At 36.9% G+C, this 16,762-nt stretch overlaps 1 protein-coding gene across 3 annotated transcripts in view; it reads right to left on the reverse strand.

Annotated features, from left to right (window-relative positions):
• The window catches only part of LOC117323159 (spectrin beta chain, erythrocytic-like), a 52,912-nt gene that overhangs the window by 17,549 nt on the left and 18,601 nt on the right, over positions 1-16,762 (reverse strand). Inside the window, exon 1 of one of the 3 annotated variants that reach the window (XM_033878200.1) lies at positions 13,191-13,914. The exons of 1 other annotated variant lie outside the window; for it this stretch is intronic. In XM_033878200.1, coding sequence (XP_033734091.1) covers positions 13,191-13,263 — 73 coding nt within the window. In that variant the 5' untranslated portion in view covers positions 13,264-13,914. Of the gene's footprint in view, positions 1-6,341; positions 7,143-13,190; positions 13,915-16,762 lie in introns of those variants that run through there. One more of the 3 variants, XM_033878201.1, reaches the window with a different exon arrangement.

A 16,762-nucleotide genomic window follows, 5' to 3' on the forward strand; every position in this document is an offset into this window, starting at 1 on the left:
GAACACTTAAGTTACAGAAGTAATAACTTTGCTTATGACAGAGTTACCGGAGATAGGGTATAGGCACAATGGCTGGCAGATGTTTCATAAAACAACCATTAAATATTGGACTATAACTTTATACCAAAAACCATCAATTTATATGCATAGCTATACTTAAGTTTACAGTAGTCACACTTGTCATCTGAGACATTTCTCGCCTACATCAAAATGACGATGCATACAGCGACATGGAGATACGGCTTCTTGTATACAGCGACATGGATATACGGCTTCTTGTATACAGCGACATGGAAATACGGCCTCTTGTATACAGCGACATGGATATACGTCTTCTTGTATACAGCGACATGAATATACGGCTTCTTGTTTATTTCCTATATACAGCTGACACTGACCTTTATTAGAATGTTTAAAACACCACACTGTCACATTACCTATTTAAATCACGTCTAAAATTGTGATGTATTTTGTTGGAATTCACTGGATAAACACCTGTCACAGCCCCCTGTTGGCTGGAGAAATTAACAACATCAAAAACATAACCAATTCAACCAAAATGTGCAAAAAATATCATTTTCCATGTTCATTAAATCAGTAGCTTTGAGTTAATCTAAGCCGTCTGCATAACAGACACAGCGTTTGAGGGAATGTTAGCCAGATCTAAATCATCTGTATTACATTGAAGGAACATTATTATGATCGCTTCTACTGCACTTTAACCAGTAAACATTAAAGAAACCCCACTCACTGAGCAGGGTACAAATAACTATCTGAAGGATCCCTAATCACGCGCGGGAAACATTGTTGTTTTATAGGGATCACGCGCGGGAAACATCGTTATTATATACATGCTATCTTGTTTCTAAATCTTTTGAATATAAAAATTTCACTCAAACATCTAGCTGCCAACACAAAATGTTGAACTTGCCATGCAGGTGGGCTGGTGTGGGAGAAATTCAACGTAGCATGAAGGTATAGGCGGGTGGGAGGAACTCAACGTAGCATGAAGGTATAGGCGGGTGGCAGGAACTCAACCTACCATAGCAGCGGGAGATTAAAAATTTCAGGCAAAATCAATTTCATAAAAAAAAATTATATTCATGGATGAGTATAGCTAAATAAATTTTCAAATATAAAATGGATCAATGATACAGGAGATAGCTTGACATCTATCGTTATACATGTGGTATAAACAGCATGACATCTATCATTATATATGTGGTATACACGCCATGACATCTATCATTATATATGTGGTATACACGCCATGACATCTATCATTATATATGTGGTATACACGCCATGACATCAATCATTATATATGTGGTATACACGCCATGACATCTATCGTTATAAATGTGGTATACACGCCATCATTGTGCCTTTACATGGGGCATTCCACATTAAATTGATCACACACCTACATACATAACTGCTTAGGTGGGACATCTCAATCTTGCATATACAAATCACATTACCACATAACCCTGAGGATATCAAATTTATATCAAATATTTCTGTCACAGGGGTCTGTGCAAGGGAAAAGCTTTCCTGTTTACAAAGGGGAAAAGTGCTTCATTGATGCAGATTTATAATACCCCATAACACCACACATGATTTCACATGTGTACAAACTGATTGGAGAAAAATTTTCTCACCTTTGAAAATCTTATCACCTGTAATGGTTGAGCAGGTAAACATACGATTGTGAATATTTTTATTTAGCGTCAAAATCACTCATAAAAGATGGCAGCAATGACAACAAATGAATGAACACAGTAGGGATATCCATTGAATAAAGCTGTTAACGCTAGGATACTATCTAAACTTTACCTTATAAAACTCTGATATCATCGAAACCGGTCATTTGTGTCTTACTATACAGTAGGGATATACATTGAGTAAACACCGGTCCCCCACCAACCGGTCATTTGTGTCTTACTATACAGTAGGGATATACATTGAGTAAACACCGGTCCCCACCCCCCCACCCCGATATCATCAAACCAGTCGTTTCTGTCTTACTTTACAGTAGGGATATACATTGAGTAAACACCGGTCCCCACCCCCCACCCCGATATCATCGTAACCAGTCGTTTGTGTCTTACTATACAGTAGGGATATACATTGAGTAAACACCGATTCCCCCCCGCCACCCCCTCCCCCACCCCCCACCCCCCCATCCCGATATCATCAAACCAGTCGTTTGTGTCTTACTTTACAGTAAATGTGATACCTTCTCAGATCAATTTTATCTTCCTAGTTCAGGTAACCCTAGATTTTAGAATACTGGGTTAAAATGTCCATGACGGGGAAACAGCTATGACCATCACTAAGATTCTTTTAAGAGGTTACAGTTTACAAGCAGAAGTTGATTATCTTTAAATCAGTTCCACTAGACCAGACAAGACAATAGAATATTTCCACTAATGCTTTAAACAGTGGGATGATTCTACCTGAGTGACTACTTTAGAGCTCTACAAACAGTCTACAGTAACACTGGTCACTATTAAGTTTCACCTTTGTGTTTTGTGTAGATTTTGTGAGATTTTGTGTGAGATTTTGTGATATTTTGTGAGATTTTGTCATCTTTGTTCAGTACCTAATTCAATAGACCGAAGAGAATATAAGAACCTTGCAGGCAATTGTGAACTGTTAAGTGGACAGAATTCGCTATGCATATTTTGAAAACCTTCCAGGCAATTTTGAAGTGATATGTATTGAGATTTTGAGATGTTATGTAGTATGTATGGAGATTTTAAGATGTTAGGTAGAAAGAATTTGCTATGTATTTTGAAAACCCTCCAAGTAATTGTGAAGTGTTATACAACATTACTTCAGCCTATAGTGTTGGTCTTTGTCGTGATGTACAGCCTATAGTGTTGGTCTTTGTCCTGATGTACCTTAAGTGTTTCTCAGCAGTCCTGGGCGGTCTGATATCCCAAATAAATGATAAATTCCAGCAATCATACTTTACATAGATTTAGCAACTACACAAAGACAGTATTGATAACGTAACAAAACACTGCACACTAACGATAGCAACAATTAAGGGCAACGTCATTCATCACACTGTGAGGACATTTTATTCGTCTATAAAAATGTCATTCCTACACAAATATAACATGACATATGGCTACTGTCTCAATCTCACAATATCTAAAACATTAATCCTATATTTACTATTGTATACAAAAAAAAAGTTGTTGTTTTCAGTGAAAATGTCTCCAACTACCTCCAATAACCTTTAAAATCACAAGCAACTTGTCAACTACTTAGGTATTGTAATATCAAACCCATATGACAGTATAATCCACTAATACCTCTATTTTAGTATTTTGTCAGAAGAAAACGTGATACTTCTGAAAAGTTTAGGAACATGAACATTGGTGAACATGCTGAAGACAAATATCAGTATAATGGAGCACACCATCCCAATCATACGTATGAACACTGAACACACCATCCCAATCATACGTATGAACACTGAACACACAAACCCAATCATACGTATGAACACTGAACACACCATCCCAATCATACGTATGAACACTGAACACACAAACCCAATCATACGTATGAACACCTTGAAACTTAAAGAAATGACCTTGAGAATTAGCCAGTAAAATACAGATGTGTGTTAAATAGGATCCTATGATCAAACTTCAGTCAACAAGCTGGTGTGTAATTACAAATTAAACATCAATACGGTAAATTGATGTTGACATGTGCTTCAGAAAATCTATACATAGATCCTAGTGTCTGGAGCCAGGAGGGACTACAAATGATGTACAAATTACATCAGGCAGGACTACAAATGATGTACAAATTACATCAGGTAGGACTACAAATAGTGTACAAATTACATCAGGCAGGACTTCAAATGATGTACAAATTACATCAGGCAGGACTACAAATGATGTACAAATTACATCAGGCAGGACTACAAATGATGTACAAATTACATCAGGCAGGACTACAATTGATGTACAATTAAATCAGGCAGGACTACAAATGGTGTACAAATTACATCAGGCAGGACTACAAATGATGTACAAATTACATCAGGCAAAACTACAAATGATGTTCAAATTACATCAGGCAAAACTACAAATGATGTATAAATTACATCAGGCAGGACTTCAAATGATGTATAAATTACATCAGGCAGGACTACAAATGATATACAAATGATGTACATCAGACAGGTCTATATATATGAGTGGTGTGCAAATTACATCAGACTGGAATTATGGACTTTGTACATTAAATGTTTTAAAGTAATTTTTTAACTGCCCTACTTGAATACTTCAGATTAATCAAATAATCTCGTTACATCATTATTGTATTTCATCAGCTTGTAAGTTGTATACCACAATACACAATATACCTCTGACAGAACTTGTCTTCAGATCCAATATAGTATCATGAATTATGCTGAGCTAAGCAATGAGGAAAACTCACAATTTACCAAAAAATATAATTAACAAAATCTTTGACTAAATGTAGTTCATACATGTTATGAATGGTCACAAAAGATGTTTCAGATATTTCCAATAACTTTGAGGGGCTGTAATTATACTGATTTTGTCAACTCTTTCTTTCCGGATATATGATTATGTTAATTTGGCCTAATCCCCAGTTGGAACTAATAGACATAAATAGTTTGACTTCCCTGAATACGGCCCCTACTTAACCAAATTCTATACCTATGTATATAGGTGTATTCACCAAGAATATCAGGAATGTATAAAATTGCTTCAATCAGCTCTTCATGTCAGCAAATAAAGGACGAGTACTGAACGTCTATTGTATCTCGGTAATGTCTACAGAAATCACAGAGCATGCATAATTAAGTTTACAACAGCGTACTTCACACATTGTGTCTCACCCCACCGGTATCTAGGATACTCGCCAGGTATATATCAGTACCTACATAGAACCGATCATTATGTACGCTAATTCAAGCATGAATATCAATGACTATCAAAACTGTAATGTTCGCTCATGGCATTAATTCCAATCCAGTCGACCAATCATAAATGTACTCTGTGTGTTCACAGAGTTCCTGCCTGTTCCTGGCCTTACATGATAACACACATTTTTTATTGTTATACACGTTGTTTTTTTTATTGTTCCACACATTTTAATTGTTTATGGTCACCAAAATAGCTGCCCATTTAATTCTGATAGGTTTTTGATTGTGTAATGAGAATTTGTCCAATTCACATAAATCCTCTTACAGGTAATCTAATTCTATTGTATTTTCCCCTCTTGATGCTTCCTAAACTCAGCTTGTAACTTAATGTACGGCATTCATGTCCCCTATAACCTCTACAATACAGGTGAACAATATTACATCAGAGAGTGTAATGTTAGCTGTATGTCCACAGGGCTCAACACTTTAAAATTCACAACGAAACGTTTTAAACAATCTCATGTAAGTGTGATACAATCATATCTAAGTTAGAGGTCAGAAACACATCCCACTGTAGAGTATTACATACATTCCAGTCCTTGTGAGGTAGCAATAGTTCAAATATGAATTTGTAGAAATAATTTATAGAATTTAACCTTGACATGTTATAGCTGTATAAGGACATCAGCCCCAATCTCGCCATATTTAACTTTTACTACTGATGTCGTTTTGTTATTACCAGTATAGCCTGCTGGGTACCCATAAAACCTGGCCGAATCTGGACACCACCAACGGTATACAGCAGCCTCTACTGTCCCGCCAAAATATCTTATCGGACCAACGGAACATAAAAATACCATACAACGGGAATAAAACAAGTTTCTCAAAAGCCGAAAGTTTGTCAACTATTTAGTATGTAAATATTCAAAACCTATAAATGCTTCTGTATAAGGAAAACCTATTTTACTGCGAAGCAATCTGAAAGGCAAACCGAATTACATACCGTTTGGATCTGACACTTCGTTCAATTTCAGGTACATTAGCGGAACAAGTGACAATCAGAAATCATTATCGCCATACTTATGTATTAAATAAGTACCTAGAAATAGGGGGTGTCACACAGCCATGAAAACAGGTTCTGTGCCAACTTACAAGTCAAACATCTAACATATCACTGAAAATGTCTCTCAAAATAGCATGGTATAATTTGATATTTCACAGTCAGTAGTCTTGAAGTTGTGAACCATGGGCTAATTTTTAATACCTAATATTAATAATGATCCTTGTGTTTTTCACAATTTTCTAACCTTGGAAAACTGGTCACTATTTTGTTATTGTGCTTGTCTGTAGCATTATCAATTAATGTAACAATGATCAATTAATTACTGCATTGATCATACAGATTCTATAACTAACTCACCTTTGAGAGATCGCACCCTCTCGGCGAACACCCGAGTAGATAAAGTCAAGTTTAGGTTTTCCTGAGCCATTTTTGTTCAGTATGTTGTGCCAGTGTTCTCAGCCACCGAATCTCACCGAAATATCAAGGCATTCAGTGATGAAGAAATGTGCATCCCCACAACGACGAAAGTGAAACAAAACTATATCCCAAACTGCTGCAGTAATCCATTAAAGTCCAGAGCCCCTGGGTACTAGTTACAAGCAAATAGGAGTTCCCCCTACTCCTACTTGCTGTACAGTCCCTTTAGGGCCCTGAGTTAGGGGTTAGCGGGAAGATGAACCAGAGGGTATATCTACCCTAGTGTCAGCCAGTCTTGGCTGTGTACCTGTGAAGACTGAGCTCACCTGTACACCGGCCAGGTATATACAAATTGTATGATCGATATACACACTACAGGTACGCTGATTACCTGACGGCCGACTTCCCGCCATTCATGCCTGGCTTACCTACAATGCCCAGGACAGAATAATTTGTAGTTGTAAGAGATCTTCATTCTGATTGGTAGATTGGATTCCTTACTTTGTTGTTTTTGATCAAGATTTTAATTCCAACTATGGATTTCTGTAGGTATAGGAATCGTGCCCACAAGGCACCTGAACCAGGTATGACATTTAACAGGTAAAGCTATCACAGGTAACACAGACTTTACAAGATTTACAGCCGATGTCCATTACTTATATATGGTCAGAATGATGTAGTAGTGGTCATCTTGACCATCATAGGTCATCCAGTGTGGACATAGAGTGATGTACATACATTGCATCACTGAGTGTTTCCAAGGCTACCCAGCTTGTTCTTACAATAAATCTTACACCTCACATCAATATACAGCCGTCAGTGTGGGATTAAGCTGCAGGATGTTCTTTGTATACATAATCCAACAATTCCTCACTTTTCAGGTGAGAATTTGTAAAGAATAGCAATGAAAAGGTTACTTAATGGCCACTGAAATCCACACATTCTTCCCAAATTTTCTCGTCTGTAACTTCTCAATGATCCAAAAACTTCCACAATAATAAACCATATGTGAAGCCTACTAGAGCTATAGTTTTCTGTAACATACAATCCTACTGGGTTATACCCCAAAACAGTTGACCGAGTCTCTGGGAGATCCACTTTCCCATCGGCTGTCTTTATCCATAACTTCTTTGTAGATTAACAACCCTTGGCCAAGTCGTACCAAAAGATAGGTTCATATATCCATAATTAATGGTAAGCAGACAGTGTTACAGAAAGTTACAGGTAAAATCAATTCTCTAGGTAAAATATCTTACTGTGCCTCACAGCACTGTAAACTTCTATAGGTACAACAGACACCTCTGTGGTACGAGTGTTTGGAGGGTTTTTACGGAGGAGTGACAGCTTATGATGTTATAAACATCATCACTGTACTGCCAGCGGATGGTTCCATTGCCAGACTGGAGATTCATCCTCACAAAAAGTACACAGGTCTATGTTTAGATCTCCAGACATCATTTCTCCATCACAAGTGGGAATCCCCTCTGTATACAAATAACCAGCTAATGATAATTACGTTCAGTAGTTTCCTTGTCTGGACGGTTTCCAGCTGTTTACCCATACTACTCCTGGGCCACCTGTTTACAGGGGTAAACAAACCCATCATCCATCACACCAAACAGAAAAGTTAGGACTCATCTTAATTCACACAAACAGTTGGTACTTTCCTCTGATCTTTATCAGTGTTGACAATTAGCAATTTTTTCCTTTAAACTAAACCTACAAGATTTACCTCCCTTGATCTATAATTTGTTACTAACTAGCTCAAAATATGAACTGAAATATTTTATATCTTAATTATATATCATATTTATATGTCATTGGGAGTGATGTAAGCATTTCTAACAAAGTTTATCGTGTCCTTCACACACCAATAAACATATAAACACTGTATAATGTACAGGTATATAAAACAGAATTAAAACAATCAAGTAATCTATCATAGATTTTTTTATTTCCCTAATAGATAATGACAATTTTATAATGATGGTTATGGTTGGTTGAGCTGGGGAGATAATTTACGTGATCACCAGACTGTGACGGCTAGAGTCTATAACATAATTGTCATCTTGCACCTTTTCCTTCAGAAATAAAAACCTCCTGATAGGACGGACCACCAATTCCTATAGTGCACCTGTCATCGTGGTAACGAGTTACGACAGGTGATAATAATAAGTTCATCAATAAGGAAATTGTATATAAATTTGATACGGTAAATTAATTTCAATCTTTATTTTGATGTCAGTGGCAGTACTTCAGTACGTTAGTTATTATTTATACTGAAGACAGGAGTCAGGTTAATTTTTTTTATTAACACACTTAGATTTTTTCATATAATTTATAAACACTGGCCCTACAGCGACATACTGTGTACATTCAAACCAAACTACATAATCACATCAGCTATTTCCACACTCTGTTACAGTCTACAGTCTTTTTTCGACATTCCTTATTGATGACCCTGTCTAACTCTCCCAATCCACTGTGAAGTCTGGTCGAATCGGCTTCAGGCTCTCAGAAGTAACATATTTTATTTTCAATCTTCGGGGTTTAGTTTTTTATTACCAAGCACAGCATCTTATTGTTTTGTTGTTGGTGTTTTGTTGTTTTTTTTGGGAGGAAGGGTGGGGGGGTTGCACAAGTGGGGCCATGTATCCGTCTCTACATTCTTATTCTTTTTTCTGCAGGAATAAGTCACATGTCAAATTGTCATCAAATTTTTTTTTTTTAATTATATCTTTGCTTTGCAGGTCATCAAAAGTCAGAGGTCAAACAGGTCACACAATATGACACAGTTTTTCTGTGCATAAAACAGAACAATGATATATCTATACTGAAGATCACAGGCCAGCACTTTAACAGGCCAGTCTCATCATCAACATCAATCAATATATCAGGTATACCTCCACGTGCATAATTAATGTAAAGGTCAATACAGAGGTCACCAAAAGTCAAATGTTAAATTATTGTTGATCAATATGATATGCTTTCATTTTGAGATGATTCAGCGATCAGAATTAATTGGGATAGTAAGACATACATGGGGAGAGGACCAAGTCTGGACATCAAGGTTACAGTTATAATCAGAAACTTAAGCCAATATCAACATAGTGCTATATCATAGACCCAAAATCTAGACATTATTGTTAAAGTTTAAAAACATTGAGAGCCAATAAAAATCTTCAGAGTACTATGTCGGACCGGAGATTCTGGTCAATTAATGAATTTATAGGTCCCAAATCTGGACATTAGCATTAAAAATTAGAAACATTGAGAGCCAATAACAATCTTCAGAGTACTATGTCAGATTGATGATTCTGGTCAGTTTATAAGGCCCAAGCCTCTTCATTAATGTTAGAGTTATAACTGGAAACATGGAGAACCAATATTAACCAGGAATAATGATTCTGGTAGATACTAACAGCTGGGGATCATCAGAACCTTACAATCTACGTTTCCCTTCTCATGTTTAATGAAATCTGTCAATAAGATGCTAGGAGTCTGATCCTAATTACATGTTTGTACAGGTCAGGCAAATGATGTGTAAGAGGTCAAATCCTCAAGAGATTTTGACAGTAGGAGGAGGGGGGGGGGGGGGGGGGGGGGGGGGGGACTTGTGTGTAGTTTCTGGAGATATTTAAACTTAGATTCACTTTAATACTCTCAGAGTGGTCAGTGTAGGGGAAAGGTTCTCTTCACAAACAGATTGGTTTTGGGATTAGGTTTCCATAGTAACACACCAATGGTCAGAATATCAAAACCTCTGGTCAATCAATGTTGCCCCGGTAACCTTTTATGAATCAATATAGCTCAAAACAAAGGGGTCTTGGACAGTGCAATGTCCCACAGGATATTCCAATAATGGTCAGTGCCAAATATTGGATCTGCTGGGTAGAATTTTCATCTGACAATAAAACTCGCACTGTAATCCTTATTAAGGTCCTCAACTGACCGCTGAGTCATACTGACCAGTTCATACAAATCCCAATATTTTGGAGGAGTACTGTTACCTTCATTTTAGGAATGAATTGTCATATAAAAGTCTTCATAATTCATCATTCCAAGAGTGACCTATCAGACACACAAAGGACATACTATTCAGGCTTAAAACTTTGTTAGACGTCGGGGTACAGAAAGAAGTTCAACACTTTCATATATATATCACAACCAGTTCTGGATTTTATTGGTGAAGTTTCTGTGACTATGCTGTCACCCTCATCAGACAAATGACCCATGACATTAAGAACACAGTAGCCGACACAAACACAATGCTGATTATACAAGCTCCCCACCAATCTAATAGAGAAAAAACATTCACTTTGATACTGTAAATCTTTAATACACATATAACGACAATGGACAACATTCATTTTAATTTCCATCTTTTTTCATTACCATTTTTTTCACTTCTTTTTCTTTAGTAATATTTTCAGGTAGGGAATCGCGTGATGGATGGGGGATTAGGGGAGATTATGGAAATGTCTTATAATTATTTCTGAAATACTATAAATTCCAGTGGGTAAATAATTTGAAATAACTTACTATTTAAAAGTTTGTCAAGAAGACAGCTTCGAAAATGTACATAATCAAAACAACAGAACAACTGTTACAGACAACATAAAACATCTATAGGAGTGAGGAATGTCATCAAATTATATTTACTATTATTTTTTATTGATTTGCTCCTGGAAAAGACTTTTGGGGAGGTAGAAGGGTACACCCTGCCATTATGATCCTGGTAAAGTAACAAGATATCTTTAAATCAATAAATCTCCTCTGATACCTTCTAGTCCATTGGCAGCCAATACACCACTGGACACCAGGGCTGGCCAATACACCACTGGACACCAGGGCTGGCCCTGTCAATTGTAATTAAACCCTAGCGTGTCCGACTAACTTCATTTACATTTTGTTAATCCTGATGGCCGTCTGGACAAATGGAACTCCTGATTTAATTCCCAGACGAGATTTCCTGCACAAGCTTGTCTAATTAAAGATGATCACTGACCAGAAGTAAGACTGATGGCTACATCTGGCTGCAGGAACAAAGGGACATAACTCTACACAAAATCATCATAAATAGCTGTGTCAGGGACCTTTTTAGATTTTATGTTGACATTATTTATATGTAATGATTAAGTCAGTCAAACTTAGGTGTATCACCCTAAATAGTAACAGTCTTCCTGATTAATCTGTCACAATAACCCCTGGTATCATTATCTCCAGTGTGGGATTAAAATACAACTTCACAAAACCAAACCATCACAAATGAGAATCTATCATCTTCATTTTATCGATCGTAACTCTGAACAAGTTCATCTTATTTGTTTATTGTGTTTTAAGATGAATGGGAATATGGTGCATTTTTATCAAACTGGTAGAGTTTGATTGTATTAAGGAGGTATGGTACCTCATAATTATACAGTGTATATACTATAAGGGTTTGTCAGCATGACAAAACAGCATTTCTCTAAAAAATATTCTATACTAGTATATGACAAAGGTGAATTCTAATGATGGTATAACAATACTGCAGAAAAATGTTCTTTAGAATTCATCAAAAGACTTGGAGATTATATACTTCTACATATAAAGATATGTATTTGAGGGTTAAAGCTAACACTGTTCTGTACATACTGAGGTAATTTACTGTCAACCTTATATCATAGGCCATAAGGCCGTCTACCTTTATTACATAGTACATAAACCGGTGTCATCCCAATCATTACTAGGCCCACAAACTTTGGATAAAAGTACTCACACATTTACAAAGAAAACCAATAAAACTGAGTAAACTTTCCATTCCCTTTATAGTCAATGCCCATAAATCCCTCATTACGATCAGGAACACAGTTCTACCATTTGATTAATGAAAAAGATATCAGCCGTATGATTCAACAGTCTGTATGTGGAAATGTGAAAAAGGGAAAATGAATCAAGTAGAATGTGTAAAAGTGTCAATCACCACATCCTCCAGGACCGATTCTTATATCTACAACAAGAACTGTATCCATTCAAGTTTTATGTTTGTGAATGATTCAATTTCCTGTGACAATTATGCCAGTCACAATAACCTGTTCCATTCGCTGGGCCTGATTTACAAACATTCTGTCTTTGAATCCCAGGAATACTGAGATAAAATATGTGTCTAATATTCAACTAAAGCACCGGTATCAATGACAACCACTTCATCACAGCATGCCATCAGTTAAAATAACATCGCTGAATAGATCTGATACAAACAGCAGCATGGATCTCCATCCCAGGTTATAACATCCGACCCCTTTCATTAATTACAAATTTACTTTGAACTACCACAATGTTATTGATGCTCCAATAATCATTTCCCTCCAACAATCGATAAAGTTAGACTTTATTTTACTTCTCTTAATACTTATCTCTCCTCTCGAGTTAAATATTGATGCTCAAGTTGAACGAGATCTATACTTTATACTCCACACACTAGGCTTCGATTCTGTAGTTTGTTTACTTCGCAGATCCATCCAAAACTATAAACAAACCAGTTTACCATCCAAAACTATAAACAAACCAGTTTACCATCCAAAACTATAAACAAACCAGTTTACCATCCAAAACTATAAACAAACAAGTTTACCATCCAAAACTATAAACAAACCAGTTTACCATCCAAAACTATAAACAAACCAGTTTACCATCCAAAACTATAAACAAACCAGTTTAAAACACTTTTGCATTTTCTGATTTTATTTTTATTTTGATAAATTATCAAAATTATTTTCAGTCAAAATAAATGTATGCCAGCCTTACCTTGGTAATGAGCTATTTCCCATGTGTCTGAAGCCCGAAAATAACGTCCCCTAACACAAACAATATCCACCATCTCACATTCTTCTCAACCCATGACTGAATCCATTGGGGTGTCAGACGCGACCCGGACACCCAGGCCGATAGTTGTTCTGATTTGTCACGAGGTTAATTGACCACTGATCACCCATTGTTACAAGTTTTGTATAAGATTTGATATTCAATATTATCCACAAATTGAGCAGTATGAAGCCTGCCTCCATATATGGAAGGCGTCTTACAGCTATTTCCCGCTGTTGCCTACTACATCGAATCTCTGCTGTCGCCCCCTATGTCGTACGTCGGATCCCTGCTGTCAAATCCTTCGTCGGATCCCTGCCGTCAGATCATCAATCCTTAAGCAATGGTGTGATAATTGTACCCGACACTCAGGGATTACCAATTCTCCGTTGATTATTTATGGGTGTGATTGACAGGGCCATAATGATATATATTCCTCTCATTGTTCCAATCCTTCCCACAACGTCTTACACAGATATCAAGTGTTAGACAATTGAAGTAAGTGATGAGTCTACACACTGCACACCTCAGTATCAAGATAAAGACCAAGGATACTCCGTGATGAAGACAGATGCAGTCTGTGTATACCCTGAGAACATGTTCAGGTTAAAACCACATCTGTAAACTGTTCAATAACATCTCCCACACTCCTCCTATAGCGGGCTACACAACTTTCTTCCTTTGGCCTTCAGCGGGTCGTGGAAAAATGTAAATCAAATTGGGGATCAATGAGTTTTCAGTATTGGATGGCCATAATATCGCAGGTTTATATGGCCAAGGAAAGTTCCTGTCACCAGTATAGGCTGGATATGTTATCAAGCTGCGACATAAATATCTCCACATAAATACACAAACTCTGTAGGTATTTACCCCTATAGGTAAACTTTAATATGGGCTCAGCTCCACCATGTTAGAAATTAAATGGAACTGATGACTGTCCTACTTAATAGATCTCTATAGCTTTTCACTACTAATAAGAGAATGCGGACGTGTCAACATATACGGCTATCACCGTTTCTGATTTATACCGTACACAAACTAACGGCCAATTCTCCTGAGTATAATATAAACCTTATTCGTAGGTAACGGAGAGTGATGATCAAACCGCCGGTAAAAATTTCCCACTTGGCTGACTCCTTGGTTGCGACAAGAATTTTCCGTGATAGGTGATGTATATGAAGTTGTATATACTGGCACTCCAAAATGGAGGATTATTATATAATCTTCCTACTGTTTATATAAATTTAGTCTTGTTTGATTCCAAGAGAACAAATTTATAGATCTGCGTAATGAAAAGATTGTTTGATAAGTACAACTTGTATAGAATTACTGCCCTTTGTTGAACTTTCAATATTGAATTAGTTTTCTATTTAAACTAACTGTTCATGTCTCGCTATCAGTATATCTTGTGACGTGGCATAACTTAAGATCATACTCATACATGTACTGAGTATATATCTCAACGTGATTTGCAATTCCAATTAAATCCAAAATGTTTTCAGACTTTAAATAATACCTTTATCAAGACGAGAGTGTTGGTGAAAATGACTTTCCATTTCCAGGCCGTAATTGAATTCTGAGAAATCGGTCAGAATTCTCAGACTGTAAATTTTGAAGGTTATGAACATTAAACGTGAGTTCTGTATCTGTGGGTGGAATTTTCTTGGTTATTGAACTATTTTAATTTACAGCCATGCCTTTGTTTATGAATAGCAAATCCAGCATGTCAACGTTAACATATAAACCAGCATGCCAACGTTAACATATAAACCAGCATGTCGACGTTAACATATAAACCAGCATGCCAACGTTAACATATAAACCAGCATGTCGACGTTGACATGTAAACCAGCATGTCGACGTTGACATGTAAACCAGCATGTCGACGTTGACATGTAAACCAGCATGTCGACGTTGACATGTAAACCAGCATGTCGACGTTGACATGTAAACCAGCATGTCGACGTTGACATGTAAACCAGCATGTCGACGTTGACATGTAAACCAGCATGTCGACGTTGACATGTAAACCAGCATGTCGACGTTAACATGTAAACCAGCATGTCGACGTTAACATGTAAACCAGCATGTCGACGTTAACATGTAAACCAGCATGTCAACGTTAACATGTAAACCAGCATGTCAACGTTAACATATAAACCAGCATGTCAACGTTAACATATAAACCAGCATGTCAACGTTAACATATAAACCAGCATGTCAACGTTAACATATAAACCAGCATGTCAACGTTAACATATAAACCATATATATTCACAAATAAGTTCCTGTCTACAAATAAGCCCATATCCACAAATAAACCCCTTTTTCACAAATAAGCCCCCGTCCACAAATAAGCCCCTGCCCACAAATAAGCCCCTGTGCCCAATTAAGCCCTTGTCCACAAATAAGCTCCTGTCCACAAATAAGCCCATGTCCACAAATAAGCCCCTGCCCACTAATAAGCCCCTGTTCACAAATAAGCCCCTGTCCACAAATAAGCCCCTGCCCACAAATAAGCCCCTGTCCCCAATTAAGCCCCTGTCCACAAATAAGCTCCTGTCCACAAATAAACCCATGTCCACAAATAAGCCCTGCCCACTAATAAGCCCATGTTCACAAATAAGCCCCTGTCCACAAATAAGCTCCTGCCCACAAATAAGCCCCTGTCCCCAATTAAGCCCCTGTCCCCAATTAAGCCCCTGTCCACAAATAAGCTCCTGCTTATTAATAAGCCCCTGTCCCCAATTAAGCCCCTTTTTTAGATTGTTTATTTTTGAAATAGTATTAGCTGAAGGTTATTCACAAATAAGTTCTCCCCAAACTTTAATGGTTAACTTTTACACTAGACAGCAAGGAAAAGTTATGTTAGGATAAATACAGTACTACACTATAAAACATCTAAGGTTATGTTAGGATAAATACAGTACTACACTATAAAACATCTAAGTATCAATTTTTATGTTGTCTTCATTTGAGCGCTGATATCTTATGACATTAGATCGAAAGGTTTACGGCACACTTCACCCCGCGTCACTCTGACCATCTTAACCAGCCCGTATCACTAAAGGAGCTCACTAATCCAAACAATTACTTATTAAATGGTAAATATTTTTACAACTTTGATAGAATTTGTGTTTCTATACTAATAAAGGTTATGTTCAGTATAATTTATACAACCAAATAAACAGAGACTCGGGCAACAAGTACAATGAAGCTGGTTGTTTACGTTTGTAGATCACATAAATCTACGTGAATCCTGACATTCTTATATTGATCTGCAGAAACTTTGATTTCATATCTACCCGTTTTTCTGATCAAAGAAATCAGTGAGAAAAGGGACGGTGTACTAGATTGTAACGATCCTGGATACCCAGGTATGTATGTATATACCTACCAGGTATACAAGTCACAACATGTAATCTTATATATACAGGGTGAAATACAGACAATGGTTTCATTTTATATGCCTAACAGTTGATATATATATAGAGAGAGAGAGACAAACAGAGACA

The sequence above is a fragment of the Pecten maximus genome, chromosome 3 (assembly GCF_902652985.1).
Source record: "Pecten maximus chromosome 3, xPecMax1.1, whole genome shotgun sequence".
Taxonomy (NCBI): Eukaryota; Metazoa; Mollusca; class Bivalvia; order Pectinida; family Pectinidae; genus Pecten; species Pecten maximus.